This window comes from Cynocephalus volans, chromosome 10, assembly GCF_027409185.1.
Source record: "Cynocephalus volans isolate mCynVol1 chromosome 10, mCynVol1.pri, whole genome shotgun sequence".
Taxonomy (NCBI): domain Eukaryota; kingdom Metazoa; phylum Chordata; class Mammalia; order Dermoptera; family Cynocephalidae; genus Cynocephalus; species Cynocephalus volans.
The window spans coordinates 127,192,698-127,211,436 of NC_084469.1; the positions used below are offsets into that span (position 1 = coordinate 127,192,698).

The 18,739-nt window shown below is 36.7% G+C and overlaps 1 protein-coding gene across 1 annotated transcript in view; it reads right to left on the minus strand.

The window, feature by feature from the left end:
- HYDIN (HYDIN axonemal central pair apparatus protein) overlaps window positions 1-18,739 on the minus strand; it is a 364,550-nt gene that overhangs the window by 213,644 nt on the left and 132,167 nt on the right. Inside the window, exon 18 of the mRNA XM_063112309.1 lies at window positions 2,313-2,551. Coding sequence (XP_062968379.1) covers window positions 2,313-2,551 — 239 coding nt within the window. The remainder of the gene's footprint in view (window positions 1-2,312; window positions 2,552-18,739) is intronic.

The following is an 18,739-nucleotide window of genomic DNA, read 5'->3' on the forward strand; positions in this document are numbered from 1 at the left end:
TTAACAAAGGTTGGAAGGACTGCAATGGGCCAGAACACTATCTAGATTGGTCATTTTTCTCAGACTAATGTGCTTTATAGACGTCGCTATTTCATTCATTCTTTCATCCATCCATCTATTCCACAAGTACTTATTAAGGACCTCCTGATTGCCTGGCCCTGTTAAAAAATCGAGATTTTTAAGATCTTAGAGATGGTTCAAATGTGATTTTTTTTTTACTGATTGATAGGCTTACCTTAAAAAAATTTTTTTTTTCAGGGAAAAATCTCATCTCAGCACTGTTTTTTATTTTTTAAATTTTATTAGGCTTTGAGATTTCATCCCATCTGTTCGTCCTTAGGAAATGACATCATATTTAATAAGTTGAAGCATCAAAGAAATACTCAGAAGGAATACTTGTCAGCTATCATGTATAACCACTTCTATCTAAATATGTATCCACAGGGCATGCCCACCGGAGTATCTTTACCTGGCAGTTTAACTTTATGGATAACGTTAGGCATTTGGGGGAAATAATAAATACTGTTTATAAACTAGGCAGGAACTCTGTTACTTATTCACAGTATATCTTTCAATCATCACAGCAACCTGGTCATAATAAGTATATTTACTCCCATTTTATAGATAAAGAAATAGAAGCTCTGAAAATCTAAGAGAGTTGTCCAAAAATATGCAATCAAGAAGGGGTGGCATAGAGGAATTCCTTTAGACCAGATGTCAGCAAGCTTTTCCTGGAAAGGGCAGAATAATAAATATTTTAGGCTTTTGGGGCCACATGGTCTCTGTCAAAAGTACTCAACTCTGTTGTAGTATGAAAGCAGTCAGAGACAATACGTAAATGAATGGGTGTGGCTGCATGCCAATAAAAACTTTATTTACAGAAACAGGCAGTGAGCTGTAGTTTATCCACTTCAGCTTTTGATCATTCTTCTGGAGATTGCTGGCATCATGATTTTATGTCAAATAAATAAATAAATAATAGGGTTAGACAGAGGGGAAATAAGCAGCTAAAAGATAGTTTGCTTTTATATTCATAGAAAACCGTTAGCTAACCCTACAATTCCAAACAAGTGTCAGAATGTCCTTTAGGGGCTATTTGATACTATTTGTAGATTAAGAAAACAGGTAATTGGTCTGGTTTGCAGTATATTGTTTTCTATAATTATATTTGCATGCACTTAAAGAAATTTGAAATTAGAAGCACTGGTATGCAATGACAAATTGCCCTAGCTTATGGCTAATAGGCAGAGAGAAAGATTTTTATATCTAGTTGACTCAAAAAATATATAATTTTATATTTGTCTAAGGACATATGCAATTCAATGATCTGACTTGCTTCTTACTTAATTCTCTATTGGTTTCTGATATTTTCGGTCAAGTCCCATGATCTGTAGATGGGACAGAGAAAAGGAGGCATGAATGGGATTGTGGGGAGGGCTCCCAACTGATTACTGTCAATCACATCTTCTCTGAGTCTGACATGGTTTCAGGGCTTGTTAGATTAGAAGGCAGAAGGAGCATCCTTCTGAGATCTGTTTACAGGACTGCAACAGACAGGTGCAAATGCAACTGGCTCCCAAGAGTCAACTACTGATAGCTGCATGACTCTGTTGAGGAACCAGGAATAAATCCTCACACATATTCTCTACCCTCAGTATTCAAACCTCATACTTTTTTTATATCCACATTTAGATTGTTCTGCTCAGAGGTTTCTATACTGTACCGCTTTTTATTTAATATTTAGACCCTCTAGCTTTTCTTGGGTGATCAGGTGAAGCCAACTGCAACCATCTCAGTTGCTGGTGTTATGATGTGGAGGCAAGTAGAGGACATAACACCAAAAACAGCTACTAGCTTTGCAATATTGGATAAGATACATTTGCAATAAATTTTTACCTTCCTAGGTATACTCTATTTAGATTACCACTAAGATCTATCTATATCTGTATTTTCTGCATTCATGGAGAGGGATTTGTAGTGTATTGGAACAGAAGAAGAGAATTCATGGTTGAAACTCTAAATTCACTACAGAGAAGCCACTGTAAATTTGAGAGAAGAATGTACTTCCTAGAAACCATCTCTTTCTCTAGCATAGAGGGACACAGCTTGGGGAATATAACCAAGCTATGACTAGGAAATGTCTTCTTGTGGTTGATGTACCAACCAGGAGCTGGGAAAGTAAAGGTGGGAAAGGAGAGGGACTGAGAAAGTTAGTTCTATTTACTTAAAAATGATTTTCTAAACTAGAGGCAACGCTCAGCTTATGCAACATATGTGACATATAGAAACAATGGTCCATGATATTTCCCTACCTAAAATGTGCCCCCAAATTGAGTTCTGGAGCAAAGGGCTTATCTGAAACAATAGTGGAACCAATTCCTGAAGCCTGGACAGGAATCTGATAGGTGTTGCTGTTTTCTATGTCCAAAATGACTGTGTCGTTGAACGTCAGCACATCATTCAGGTTGGCAATCAGTGCCAGTCGAACATCAGTTTCTGGGGGAACCATGCCTTCGTTGGGTTCAATCGTCCAAAGGGATTTTTTGTGTGCCTGCAACACAAGATTACAAGTTAATAGGGAAGATATTCTTGGCTTTTTATTGTGTACATGTCAATGCCCTCTATACTTCAAATGGCTGGCACTGCGGAATTTAACATCAGAGGCAAGCATTATTTTTTTGAATCAAAGCAGCTCGATGTTTGTTGGCTTTTCTTTTTTCAAAAAGCAATCTGATTCTAAAGAGCGAACCTACGATTCTACTTTTGAATGCTCTGTGAAGATTCTTTACATCTCTTTCCCAAGATGACAGGCCAGTTCTCTAACAAGTTCATACTAATTATCTGCTGTAATATCCAAATTCTGAGATACCAACAGAAGGTACGACATTCTTTCTGAAATTTGGAATTTTTAAAAGAAATGTTTTTCAAATGCAAAGTTTCTAGAGTTATAGTGAGGATGAACAGCTTTCATTTGCAAACACAGTATAGGAAGTCACCCTGATTTGTACCATTTCATAATAAGTAATAAAATTTCATCAGCTAAAAATCCAAACTTACTTTGAAACATATGATAAGACTAGATTACAGAGGTGGAAGTAACTCCCACCAATCTGTTCCTTTTAACTGCTTAGATCTTCATAACTCACTCTCCTTCCTTCATAAGGTCTTTGGCACAATAATATCTCTTAGTGACACCTATTGGGACCATCATATCTTAAATTGCAAACCCTCCCCCATTACTCCTGATCACCTTTACCTTCTTCTATTTTTTCCCTTCAGTACTGGTCATCTTCTAACATAGTGCATAATTTACTTATTTACCATAATTATTGTCTGTCTCCTTGCACTGGGATATAAGCTCTACATAGAGGAGATTTTTGTCTTTTTGTTTGTTTGTTCATTGATATATTACCAGAATCTATAACTATGCCTGATATATAGTAGGTGCTTAATAAATATTTGATAAATGAATGAATGTATCTGCCTTTTAACCAAACTCTTTGATGATAGAGAACTCACTTCTTATATAAGTCAACTTATTCTAGATTTTAACAGCTCAAATTATTAGATATCTCTTCCTTATATTAAGTAGAGATATGCCTTTCTAGACCTTCTACACATTGGTATTTGGTCCACTCCCTTGGAGCTACATAGAATAAATTGGATCTACCTTTTTTGATTAACAGACCTACAAATACTGAATCCCAGCTTCAGAACAAAATCTCGTATAGCACAATCAGGCTCCAAAGTAAGTTGAAAATTTGGTTAAGGTGTCAAATCATAAAAAATGACTCATACTATAAGCATTTTATTTAATCTTAAAATGTAATTTCTGCTTCTTTGATGGTAATCTGTCTACTTTCTCAGGCTGTTTTTAAGATTTTCTCCTTGTCTTTGAACTTTTGTAGTGCAGGATCACTATACTATCCAAGTATGGATTTATTCTCATATCTTGCTTGTAATATGCTATCCTTCTAGAATCTGTGTATCTTTTATTTCTGAAAATTCTCAACCACTTTCTGTTTAAATATTGTTTCTGCCTGGTTCTCTCTCTGCTATCCTTGTAGGGCACCAATTGTATATGTGTACAACTTTCTAATATACCCTCTCTGTCTCTTAGCCTCATCTGCATTTTCTATTCTTTTGCTCTCTCTGCTTCATTTTGGATGATTTCTTCTGAGATATCTTCCAATTCACCAATTTTCTCTTTAGTTATGTGTAATATGTTGCTACACACATCTATTATGTCCTTAATTTTTGTATTTTGTATTTTTGAATTTAGGTCTTGGTATTTTACATTTCTTTTTATAAGGTTTTCAGCCTTTTGAAAGTTTTTACAATTCTGATTATGACATTCAACTTATTAGGTACTCCACCTAGTTTCTTCTAGTCATCTACAGATTTGATGAGCAAATTGTTTTTAAGACTTTTCAAGTAAATATAGCAAATACATATTCAATGGCTCCGATGTCCAGGTGATATGGGAAATACAAAAATACCCCCCAAAATTCCCTTCTCTCAAGGAGCTGACTTATAATGACATTTAGGAGGCCAATATGTAAAGAATAAAAATGCAAGTCAGCAGAAGGCTGGGGTGAAAGTGCCTCAGAAAGCATAAAGAACAAGATGCTTTTTTTGTTTGTTTGTTTAACAGTTTTATTGAGATATAATTGACATATACACTGCACATATTTAAGGTGTACAGTTTGACAAGTTTTGGCATATGTATATACCTGGGACACCATGACCACAAACAAGATAATGAACATATCTATCACCCCCAAAAGTTTCTCAAATTTGGAAAAATTTGAGCCATCATTTCTTCAAATATTTTTCCTTTTTACACCCTCTTTTTTATACTTCAATTATTCACAGATTAGGCTTTTTGGAGTAGTTGTATAACTCACTCATGTGCTGTTAATTTTTTTAAAAACATTATTTATTCTCTGTTTCATTTTTGTGCAGTCCCTATTGCTGTGTCTTTGAATTCACTAATCATTTGGTTTGCAGTGTCTAATCTGTCATTAATCCCGTCCAGTGTACTTTTCATCTCATACGCTGTAATTTTCATCTCTAGGAGTTTGTCTTTTTTATATCTTCTATTTTGAACATGTGGAATATGATTATAACTAATGTTCTTATCTGCTAATTTTAACATCTTTGTCAGTTGTTAGTCATTTTCAATTAACTGCTTTATCTCCTTCATATGGGTTGTATTTTCCAGCTGTTTTTTTAAAATTTAATTTAATTTTATTAATATACAATGTGATTGATTTTTGTGTAGAACAAGATGCTTTTCCAGTGCAGAGGATGTTGAAACACTTTGACAAACGTACCACACACACTTTCTTTTACCCTCAAATGTGAAATCGAGCTTAATTGTCAGGTGGTGAGATTCCTAATTGTATTGTGCTATTGGTTAATAAAATTCTAATTTACTCTACTCTAATTACATATATGAGCAATTATCTCAAAATTAATAAAAGGCATCCTTTCATTATTTTGATTGCTACATCATTTAAATCAATCCTGACAGTCCTGTTTTATTTTGGGAAAGACAATACTCAGAAATACTTATGTGGATTAGTCTTCATAGGAAATATTTAGTGATTACCAATAACGCACTGAGAAAAGCTGAAAAAGAAGAGATGTGGAGATCATTTAGAAACTTCCAGGACAATAACTGAGAGGAAAAGCCAAACTTTCCATTTCACTGGAGAAGAGTTTCCTTATTCCCTCGTGAATTTTCCCTGGCTCCTCAGACTCTTCTTCAGAAGAAGCACTTCCAAGTAAAGCATATAGAAGAAAACAATGTATTTAAGAACAAATGTAAAATTCACTCTCTGAGCTAGACTTCAGAGGACATTCTTTTTAAAATTATCTTTCTGTTTTATTTCTATGGTGTACTTCTCTTTGCAAAAGGAAAAGAGGAAAAATGTAAAAAAAACACATGAAGTTCTATGGGGGCCCAGGTGCAATGGCAGCTATGAATCAGAAACTTCCTGACAAACTTAGGTTGGGTTTGGAATAGAGTTGCAGTCGTGATCTTTGTAAATGAGAAGATTATACACTGCAGACTGCAGGCAAGAGTTTGAGATTTCAGCCAGGCAGAATCTCACAGGGTGCCAGTGCCTTGGAATGCCATCGAAATCCAGGTCTGGCCCCACTGCAGATTCAGAAGCTGGATTTGATCAGTGGGTCCTCATGGTCACTCTCTTGGAAACAGGCTCAAAAGAACTTAAATAAGTAGAATCTAATGTTTAAACCAAAATGTCAATTTCCCAATTTACAACTGAAGACAAATCCTGTTAGACCAGAAAGCTAGTTACATTTTCTCCTGGTTTGAAAGTCTATGTGAGAAATAAGCAAATCACATTTTAAAATTTAAATGAATTAAATAAAGCAAAGAGTAACAATTTCAAGATTATAAATTGTATATAAGGAGGATGTACACGAATGAGGATGAGAAAATTTTATTTTAATTTTGATATTAATGGACATTATAGATTTAACTCTAAGTCAAGAGCCCTAATATTACGATCTTTGAATATGGAACATCCCTAGAAACATAGAAGTAGAAGAAAACAATTACATACTAAATACTGCACTAGATAAATTAGGGCCTGGATGGAGATATTTGTATGATAATTGCCTCTATTTGAAGGACATTTGTGGAAAAAAATACTGAATCTTGCATGACTCAGTCTATTTTCCAAAATTTTCTGTATAACTTTCCTATGCATAGTAACTTAGTCCTAGCAGAATACTAAAATATCAAGAAAACAGTAAGAAATCTCTGTCTTTCTATAACATTAATCTGCACTTGCTTATAGTTCTATATTAAAATATTAGTAAAAGATAATAATCCCCATACATTTAATTTTCAGGATTGTAGGCCGATTATTATTGGCAGGAGAAACTACAAGTATTGAATGTCACAATATTCTGTTCATATTTAGGGTTAAAGAAATAATTTCTAATGCATCTTCTTAATTTATCAAAAAAAGTTTCTTTTTGCTCCAGTTCAAAAAATTTTTTTCAACAGTCCCAAACTAAAAACACTAAAATCTTCTAATACATTAATCATAGAAAATGACACAAAAATGAGTTCTAAAAGAGCTATAAGTGAAAATTCAATTTTCTATAGATATTTAAGAATGGATCAAGGTAGTTTCATTTAATCTAGAGTTTTTTTTTTAATTCTATTTATTTATTATTATTATTATTTTGTCTTTTTTGTGACCGGCCGCAGCACCGGCCATCCCTATATAGGATCCGAACCCACGGCGGGAGCGCTGCTGCGTTCCCAGTGCCGCACTCTCCCGACTGCACCACGGGGCCGGCCCTAGAGTTTATTTTTTTTTTAATACCATTTTTAGTCTGCCCTACACAATCAAAGAAATACGTGGAAATATATTTCTCATGCTTGAGTAACCAGCCCTTCTCCTTTCTTAGAACTACTTGTCTTTCTTACTTTATAGTTTATAGATTCTAGGCTACTATTTTAGGTAGTGTAATGGTAGCTGCTGTTACAGAAAGAACTCTGATGCTCAATGGCTTAATATGATAGAAGCTTATTTCTGTACCACACGAATTCCATTTGGTGACAGAGGGGAGAATGAGCTTCTGCTCCATTAAGTCATTCAAGGACCCCAGCTAAACGGATTCTGATTTATTTAACTCAGGGCTTCTAAGGACACTCTGGACATCGACATCCAGCTGGTCAATAAAAGAAGAAAGGGAATGGAGGGTCACATGTTAGGATTTTATGCACATCGCTTTTGCCCACGGGCCAGAACCCAGCCATGTGCCACACCTAACCCCAAAGGAGGCTGTGAAATATAGTCTAGCTCTGGGTCCAGAGTAAAGGGAGAGGGCCATGGTGAGCCACTACATGCTGTCTGCAAAACTGCCACATCCTCAGGTCTTCCCCCAGCTCTCCCACAGCTCAGATTTTGAAAGGTGAGGACCTTGCTCCATCAGAACACAGAAGTGGAAGAATAACTTGGCATTTCAAATCTCTGGGAATTGCAGGCCCACTGTTAGGACAAGTGGAGGAGCAGCTAGGAGAGAAAATAAGAAAGTTCTGGGTGAGAAAATGTCACTGTTAGCCCTTCTTCCCAAATTTGTGGCCTTAGTGCATTCTACATAGTTTTGCCCATTTATGAGACTCAGTTGGCAATCAACACATAAATCAATGTCATTTTTGTCCTTCCTTTATCAAAAAGAAAAACGTCTTTCAAAGAGGGTCTGGTCCTTGTCATCTTTCCCGAATGGAATCAGCCATTTGTTTTCCTCCTCCAGCCAGTAGCACGGGTCAGTCTTTGTTCACAATGAACTGAGGATGTCACTAGCATAAGTGCTATTTCAAATCAAAAGATGGTAGTTTTGATTGGATGCAGACCATTTCTATTCTGATTCCTGCTGACACAGGTTGGCTGCTCTGGAGAGAAGACCTGAAGTTGCTCTCCAGGACTGAATTGGTGTTTTCTTTCTGATGAAGCTTATTAATCAATGCTTGGCATAAAACCAGACAGCAAAATATATTATAGAATCCAAGAACAAGGTGCATTAAAACGACAGATGCTAAAGTACTCGATTATCCTTGCCAAAAGTCAGGCTTTAAACTGCTCTAACACCCTTGAGTCTCTTTGACTTTTAGGGGTGTCCTTTGCTTTTAGAGAGGACTTGGTCTATGTGACATTTTCTGTTATTAGATGGCAAATTTGGCTAAAGAAGGAATGGATGGATGATAATCATTGTAACTATGGAGGACATTTCATAACCTTTTCAAAACCACAATATAGCAAGATAACAACTGATGGAAGTAGGCTGGGAAGGAGGGATCTGAAGGAAAAGAGAAGTGGGTTTGAGTCCCCGCTCTGCCACTTCCCAGATGTCAGGCACTGAGTATGCCACTTACCTGTGCCCAGTCTCAGTTTTCTCATCTGCAGCTTAGGATATTGACTGTACCTTCCACATTGTGGTGGGGGATAAATGAGGTAATGCAAGTAAAAACTCAGCACAGCGTCCAACTCATAATAGGTTCTCATAAATGAAAGCTATTGCCATCACTTTACCAAAACATGAAATGCCCCATATGACACATGACACATAATCATGGGCTCAATAGTATTTGCTAAAAAAAAAATTACATTGTGTAATGATAAATATAGTAATTATCTTGATTTGAGGATCACATGTTGCACACAGGTATTGATATTCAATGCTGTACCCCACAGATATGTACAATCAATTGTTTCAATTAAAAAAAAGAGATTACAAAGCTGAGAAAACAAAGATGGATGCTAAGAAAGCATTTAATATACAAGACTCTTGCCAGAAAAGATGATGCCCATGGGGGTTTATAGTAGACAGAGTTCTGTGATGGCCCCCAAGATCTCCATGTCCTGGTGTGCAATTATCTTCTCCCAGTTATTTAGCCAAACACTAATCCAGGTTCTGTTGTGAAGGGATTCTGCAGATGTAGGTAAGGTCCCAAATCAGTTGATTTTTAGATAGGAGATTATCCTCAGTGGGGATGACCTAACCAGGTGATCTCTCAGGGGGAACTGGGCTCTTCCCAGTGAAGAGATTTCAAGCATGAGAGGACTCTGGAAGGGGCGACATGGCAGAGAACTGTGGGTGACTCTATAGCAGCTAAGAGTAGTCCCTAGCTGAAAGCCAGCAAGAAAACAGGGCCTCAGTCATTCAACTGCAAGGAAAGAAATTCTACCAATAACCTGAGTGTGCCCAGTAGTGAGTCTTTCCCTATCCAAGCCTCCTAAAAGGAACACAGTTCAGCAAAAACCTTGATTTCAACCTCTTGAGATCCTAAGTAGAGGATCCAGCCAGACCACACCTGGACCCCTGACCCATGGTAACTGAGTTCAGAAATTATTGTTTTAAGCCACTAAATTTGTGGGAATTTGTTACCCAGCAATAGCAAATACAAGGTTCCATATATTTGTTTCCAAGATGATAAAAAATGAGCCTTCCCTCAAAACTTCAGCAGTAGCTGCCTCTACTTTTTCTGTGAATAGAGATTAGAAAGCCAGCAGCCCGTAAAAAATGTAAAGGAAGTATGTATGTGCACACAGGTTCATATGATTGTGCGAAAGATGGAAAATTTGTGATGTTTTACAACTTTTGTCTAGTGGTGATCAGTGTTAAGCCCTGTCTCTGAGGTTTTTTATTTCCAAAGATAACATTTGCTTTTTATTTGATAATAGGGAATCAGCACCCTTCTTATGCAGCACTCAACTCCCAAGGTAAAACAGCCAGAGGTTTACTGTGTATTTAATATTTGCCAGGAAAGGCAGAATTGAATGCTATTGTTTGCACATGTCACTTCAACAATAACTGAGAGTGTGAATATGCTCAGACAGACCTGCTATTCTGCAGTTCTAATGACTATGAAGCTTGAAAAAATAAATAGCACTGTGTACTTTTCTTCAAAATAACTTGTTTGCCAATTGAAACCTGTAGGAGTTTCCTTCCATGGAATGAGATGAAGCAAATAACAACAGGAACCATCGTGTAGAATGAGGGATTTCTTTGGATTTATACTATTATCTCAGCAGATGATCCATTCTTTGTAGAACAAGAACAATGAAGAGTCACCAAGGCCTTTCTCCTTTTGTCTTCTAAATGGTAACTGTAGTCACATAGCTCTCTTCCCTGAAGTGAGTCACTTGGTTACTTAAAATAATCCACAAAAAATTAGGAGATGAGGTGCAGAAGAAATGGTGTAGACCTTTTCAAGGCAGGCAGTTTAGGGTCATGATTAAAAGTGTGGGCTTTAAAGTCACATGAGCTGGTGATCAACTATGGATCTGGTCATTCATAGCCAGGTGACCTTTGGCTAATTTTAAAATCTAGGGTTCAGTTTATCTGTTAAATGTGCTACTTGAAGATGAAATAAAATGGGTGCCAAGCATCTAGCACCTTGTCTAGCACAGAGTAAATACTGAATGATGGTAATTATTTATTTTACCTTCCAAAACTTCAGGTCCAATTCTCCCTCCTGCTGGCATTCTCTCCAATCTTCATTGCTAACAGAGTTATCTTTCACAGTCCTCTTCCTGCTGACAATTACGGATGGCTCTCCAATGTGTGCATCAGTAGTGCTGAGTCTTTTATCCCCTTTGACCCAAGGGACCCCTTCATAGAAAAATGCATGTACCTCCCCGCAGCTTTCCATACAAGTTCCGGAGTTCGTGGACTCCAAATCTGGTGGACATTTGTCACATTGTTCTGTTTGCTCCACATGTAAACTCACTTTTTATGTTTGGGGAATCTATCATTTTGTGTGAATCTCGGGAGGAGGCAGGATCTTGCTTCCATTTGAGAAGATTCTTGGGCTCTCTGCAAACATGGCGGCCTGCCATCAAGACTGGTGTACCAGATAGAAGCCTCGGGTCTAGAGGATCTATTCCCACTCTTCATAAGAGGGCCCCAATGCATTTTTCAGGCTTACTTACCAGGACATCAGGTCTTTCACCTCTCCCAAGTGTCCCAAACAGCATCACTGCATTTAAATATGCTGCTCTTGGAAAAAGTACCCCCCATTTCTCTGTCTTCCTTCTCCTTAGCCTTCAAGTCTCCACTCAAATGTTACAAACTGTGAAAAACTTTAATTTGACAGAAGAATCAATCACCTCCTGCTTTACAACCTAGCTGTATTGTTTGTGTATTCATTTCTTTTGTGAGATTGCAAGCTCTTTGAGGAAAGAAACCATTCTATTTACCGTTTGTCTCTTATCTCAGGCAGCATAGTACCAGCCATGGGGAAAGGCCAATATTTATTTATTTGTTGGCCAATAAATATCAAGAAATGATGCACCTCGCCAGTAAACCAAAGAAACATAAATAACAATAAAACATTGTTTTTTAAGATCTGTCAGATTTGGCAAAAACAAAACCAAAAATGTTGGCGAGGGTCTGAGAGAGAGTGACATTCTTCAGCACTGCTGGGGGCAGGATGCAAATTTGGACAAATTTTCAGGGAGAAAATTTATAAGATATATCAAGACTTTTAGTTATGGTCACGCCATTTGATCCAGCAATGGCGCTTCTAGGAATTTAGTCAAAGGAAACAGTTAAGAATGTTAAGTCGTAATTAAGGCACAAGCCTGATTTACAGTAGTGAAAAACTGAGAACAATCTAACAGTAGGGGATTAGTTAAATCAACTGTGGTGGAGCCAAATGGTGCAGTAAAATCAGTCAGTGAAAATGATCTGTAGAATAATATTCCTTAACTACTCGTATTGAAAGTGACTATATCGTTAAATGAAGATAGTTGGTAACAAAACAGTACTATCCCATGGCAGAAGTGGGAATACACAGACAGACCACACACACAGTGAAAAATTCAGAGGACACACACCACAGATTTAATAGTGGTTAACCGCATGGTAGGACTATGAGTGATTTTTTCCCTTTAACTTCTGCTTGTTCTATAAAGATAATGTTATTAGTGTAACAAGAAGACACATACACTTATATTTATCAAATCAACAACTCATCCTAAAAGGAAATGGTCACTTTCTCTTTAGAGCTCATTTGATTTTAACATTGTTTGCTCTCTTGCTTCAGTCTCATTTCCAGTTTCTTTCTTTCTTAGAAGATTTAAAAAAAAAATAAGTTATGCATATACACAGTGTAAAATTCAAACAGATTCAAAGGGTAAAGAGTCTCTTGTGCTCGTGCGTGGTCATTAGTTACCTCCAGAGGCAGCTACTATTAGAAATTTTCTGGGTATCCTTCCAGATATATTTTATGATGAATATTTGCATATATACTTTTTCTTGCATAAATGGTAGCCTACTATAGACTGTTCTGCACCATGATTTAAATCTTTTGTTCTATTTTTATCAACTGTATACATACACATTTGAAACCATTTGAAAAGTCAAATGGTTCTAAAAAAAGGTGTATTGTGAAAAACAGTAGTCCTTTGAGCCCACTCTCCCATCTTCCCCATTATGCCAGTCCTTGCCCATCAACACAGTCAACCACTGTCGATTCTTTTAGCATTTCCTTCTCGTATTTGCTGCTATATTTCTAAGTAATCTACTGCTACTTCTTAATTTTTCAGTTTGGACATAATCCATTTACTTCTCTTTATGACAAATAATAATAGCCTTTCTCTCTCTCTCTCTGTCTCTCTCTCTATGTCTCTTTTTCTCTTTCACTTTCTTTTCCCCATTTTCACAATAAACTGTTAAAACTTACTTTTTGGTGAGATAACTATTTGCATTTACATCATTATGAATATGCAAATGCTATTCACAGCTGAGCTATGCAAAGTGTACTAAGATTACCTTTTCTTTCTTGTAAAACTCTCATGTTCCCTGGAATTCTTCTTTTTTAAAATTTTTTTGTTACCATGGACTTATCCCCAGACACTCAACCAAAGAGCCAAATTGCCTCTCAATACATTCAGAAACACCAGATTTTTTTTTTATCACTTCGACCTTCCTGGAGCCCAGTCTCCTGGAGCCATCTGTCTTCACTCCTGCCTGGACAGGCTGCTCTCTGGGCCTGTGCTTGGCTGGCAGCATCTTGTGCATTCTTCTAGATTCTTTCCTGTGTTTGAACCCCTGTTTCCTGGAGTCCACATCTTCCCACTTTGGCAGAACACATTCTGCATAGAACACATTTCTTCCCACTTTGGCAGAACACATTTCTCACACCCTGAGAAAGGGTACATGGAATGTACCTTTCTGAGATCTTGCATGTCTGAGTTATCTTGATTAATCTTTTGGCTGGATGATGAATTCAAGATTAGGATTTATTTCCCTTTAGAAAGCCATTTTTTCCCTTCTAGTGTTTCTGTCAAGAAGTTTGATGCCATTCTGTTTCCTTTTTTTTTTTTTTTGGTTTTGACCATTAAGTTTTTTTCTCTCCAGAAGTTCCTACAGCCTTCTCTTTGCGTTCAGTGTTCTGAAACTTAAACTTAATGATGGTGTGCCTTGACATGGGCCTATCTTCGTCCATTATGTAGCACATTTGATGAGTCTTTTTCATAAATTCCTCTCCTCAGTTCTGAATATATTCTCTCAATTATCTCTTGGGTAATTTCTTCAGAAAGATTAAATAACCTGCCCAGAGTTAGTATAGGCAGAACCAGGACTTGATTCCAGTTCTGTCTGAATACAACACCCTTACTCTTGGTGATACGTTATACTAACTCAGCACTCACATGCTCAACCACTCTGTTGAGTGACTGCCATATGTAAGACAACTGTGCACGGCACATGGCCACGTCTGCCCTCAGACGACATTGCCCTTCCCTCCCAGATGCATCTCAGTTTAATGTGCTAACAACCCAGAGGGAGGTTTTTTCCTTCAAAAGAATGAAACTTAATGTTGCACACAATAATTTCATTGCAACTGACATTTAAAAAGGACTTACTCCAAGTGTATCCTATGAAGAGTCCTACCATGTCATATATGCCTCTCCCGTATCTGTCCTTTTGCTTGTGACAGGAAGGAGAAAATGGAACTGAGGAAGAGTATGACTTTCTCCCTGATGAACATTATATAATCTTGATGGGTGCATGTTGGGGATTTCATACCGTCAATAAACCTCCAAAACATGCTATTTAATGTACTTCTTGTTGTTTTTGTTCATTATATAAAAGTGTTTATTTAATTTTGTACTGGCTTAATATTGAATATGACTGTCTACTGTCAGGGCACAAAACAGGCAGAGTAAATGCTTTAGTTGATAATGACAATGGTAGCCATCTCTTAAAAAGTGATGTGAGTTAGGTTGATGATGATGCTGGTAATGGGAAAGAGATTATAAATTTTAATGGAGGAGGAAAAGTGGGATTTAAAGATTTCAAAAACACACATGTGATCCATAAAAAGAAAGTTTCACCTTAATCACCTTCCATGACAGGTACTAACTGTACACCTAAATAATAATTAATCAGAAAAAACAATTTTGTAAAACTAATTAAGAGCTGGGACAGACAGGATAAAGATGGACAGGCTTGCAAAGCATACAGGAAACCAAGATATTGTTCTTTTATTTTCTGGACAGCTCTGTAGTGACAAAGAAACTGAACTCCCTTTTTTCATTTTGGCTTTAGCTTGTACTCAAACTAATCATATTCGATCAGTAGAGCTGTCATTCTAGATTCAGGGAAGGTGCTTATCCATCATGTTAACTGACATTCAATGCTTTTCTTCTCTCAATGTGGTTTATAGTCAATATGACCTGCTGGAATCTATCTTCTGAGTTCATTTAGCTTTGCCAAAGTGAAAGAGGTCTCAGGTGGAGTTGGGGGTGGGAGACTCACAGCTCTCTTTCAAACACACAACTCTGCTTCTGGAAGTCTCTAGATACTATTGCCACCAGCATCCTCTTGTCACTGAATGGGTCACTTGGGATGCCTCGAGAAGAGCCCGATCCATTTGGAATGGGCATGACTTTTATGTGGCAAAAAAAAAAAGATATCCACCACGATAAACTGGAATTTTATTCTCTTCATATCCCCTTTATTCTGTGAGTTTCTTTCATAGATTTTTCACAATTAAGGTAAAGATAAAAGAACTCTGCTCTCTCAAGCCAACTGAAAACACATTTCGCCATCCTTCTGTAAGCGCTTATGTGATAACACATAAAGTACTGTAAAAAATAGTTAAGAGGACTAACTATAAACCAATGAGTTTAAGCTTTAAAACATGTCTTTCAATCTAAGATATATATAAAAAAGATAAAATTTTGAAAAAAATAAAGAACTAGGCATAGCTGTACTCAAAAACAAGATAAATATCGTATGGTCCACAAATGGAACAGAAACAGTGAGAGGCCTGAAGCCGCAGACCCACTGGGCTCTGGGTTCTGAAACCAGTAGAGGCAGCTTGAGGAAGAAAAATGGGATCCAAAAAGATCCTGTAAGAAGCAAAGAATGAGGGCCGACATCTTCGGCTGAGACAGTTTCCCTGCATTCAAAAGAAAGCTGAAAAAGGTGGGATGTTCCTGAAACTGTCGACTACACACAGACTTGTGCCAGTGGTGATGGACATGGTGTTGGTGAAGTGGAGACTGTCATGTGGACAGACCCTAGGCCAAGCCACTGGCCAGCGCTATGACTAAATCTGTATTTTCTCCAATATCCCCATGTGAAGGGAGACTTGAGACTTGATTTTGAACTAGTGGTCACTATCCAGGATGAAGCCAAATGGAAAAATGCTAAAAAGTGAGGTGTGGGCACTGAGAGAAAAATATACCCCAAACCAGACTGATTTATCATTTAAAATTCCAAGTGCTCAGAAGAATGGCTGTAAACAATCAGGTAATGAATTCATTCTTGAGCAATCAATAGCACACACTAAAATGGATTAGAAAATGAACCTGAGATCCTCATAGATGTGCAGAATAGGACAATATACATAAAACAAAGATTGCAAAACAATAACAGGGAAATCTGAATCAAGAATAAGTGGGTATGAATAACCAATTATCAATCTTGAAATTGAAAAATACAGCCACCAAATTTAAAATTTTAAATAGATGGGATAAACTTTATTATTATTTTTATTTAAACTTAAAAAATTTTATTTTATTGATTATGCATATTCATGGGGTACAAAGCTGACTTTCACCACGTGTACCCAGGATGTGATGGTCAGATCAATAATATCAGGATGCCCATTACCACAAATTGTGATTATTCCCCATGTCCCCCACCCAATTAATGCCCGACCTCCCTCCCCTTCCCCCCACCACACTCTGCAACCCTAGGTCTGCTCTCTCCCTCTGCAAGTCCAACACACCACTGTGGTCTTTCTTTCCTTCCTTCTTTCTCTCTTAGCTCCCACTTATGAGTGAGAACAAGCAATATTTTTTCCTCTGTGCTTGGCTTATTTCACTCAACATAATTTTCTCTAGGCTCATCCATGTTGCCGCGAATGGCAGAATTTCATTCTTTTTTATGGCAGAGTAGTATTCTATAGTGTATATATACTGCATTTTTCTTATCCAGTCATCTGTTGATGGATATTTAGGTTGGTTCCATCTTGGCTCTTGTAAATAGAGCTGCGATGAACACGGAGTGCAGGAATCCCTTCTACAAGATGATTTCCAGTCCTTTGGGTAAATACCTAGAGGTGGGATTGCTGGATCATATGGTAGATCTGTAGTTGTTTGAGAAACCTCCATACTGTTTTCCATAGCAGTTGTACTAATTTACAGTCCCACCAACAGTGTAGGAGCGTTCCCTTCTCTTCACATCCTTGTCAACATTTGTTATTCTCTGTCTTTTTGATTATAGCCAGTCAACCTGCGGTGAGGTGATATCTCAATGTGGCTTTAATGTACATTTCCCTGATGATTCTTCTTTAATAAATGGTGATGGGAAAATTGGTTATCCATATGCAGAAAAACAAAACTAGACCTGCACCTCTCACCAAAATCAACTCAAAATGGATTAAAGATTTAAGTATAAAACCTGAAACTGTAAAACTACTAAGGATAATATAGGGGAAACATTTCAGGTAGTAGGACTGGGCAAAGATTTTTTGAACAAGAGTCCCAAAGCATAAGCAACAAAAGAAAGAACAAATAAATGGTATTAAATCACTAAAAAGCTTCTGCACAGCAAAGGAAACCATCAGCAGACTGAAATGACAACCTACAGAATGGGAGAAAATATCTGCAAACTATACATCCAACAAGGGATTAATATCCAGAATATACAAGGAACTCAAGCAACTATACAGTAAAAAACCAAATGATCCAATTAAAAAATTGGCAAAGGAGCTGAATAGACATTTTTCAAAGGAAGACATACAAATGGCAAATAGGCACTTAAAAAATGGGATAAACTTTAGATTTGCCAAAAGCAAAGAATTTATAAATCGGAACATGCTACTGAGAAGGCAGCAGAGAGAGATGATGAGATAAAAAAATACATATGAGAAATAAAAATAGTACAATAGTACATGTAGAATAGTACAAGAATATATAAATATAAAACAAAAATACACACACACATATACATACATATATTTATGTGTGTGTGTGTTTGTATCTTTTTTCTCAAAGTAGGAACTAGGTAAATGGCAGGGAAGAAATATTTGAAGAGGTAATGGCTAAAAATTTTCCAGAATTCAAGGCTGAAATCTTCTGATACATTAAAGAGAAATTAAAGAAAATAATAGATAAAAGCAGTCTTAAAAGCAACCAGCAATAAAAGATGAGTTACCTATAAGGAAACAACAATCAGACAAACAGTGAAATTTTTATCAGCAACTATTAATGCCAGAGGTCTATCTTCAAACAATTGAAAGAAAAAACAAACAAACGAACAAAAAAACCCCACTTCCAAGTAGAATCTTATATGCAGCTAAACTATCATGCAAGATGAAGTCTCATAAACTATGAGACCTCTAGTAAAGAATGTAGAAGGATATAATTTAGTAAAAAGAAATACAAACCAAAGAGAAAGCAGAGAGTTACAAGAAATAAAAAAAAAAAAACCAGCAATAATTTTGGTAACTAGTGAATGATTAATTACTGACTGATAAAAATCAACAACTATTTGTGGTAAAGAAAAGATTCAAATTCTACACAATAATTTAAAAAATTGAGAAGAAGAAAGTAGGACTGACGAGGAGAATATATTGAACTCCAACTTTAGTGTTAATATTTAATTTCTTTAAGTAAGGATTTGAGGTAAATGTGGGAAAAGGTTAACATGTGTTAGATTTTAGGGTAAA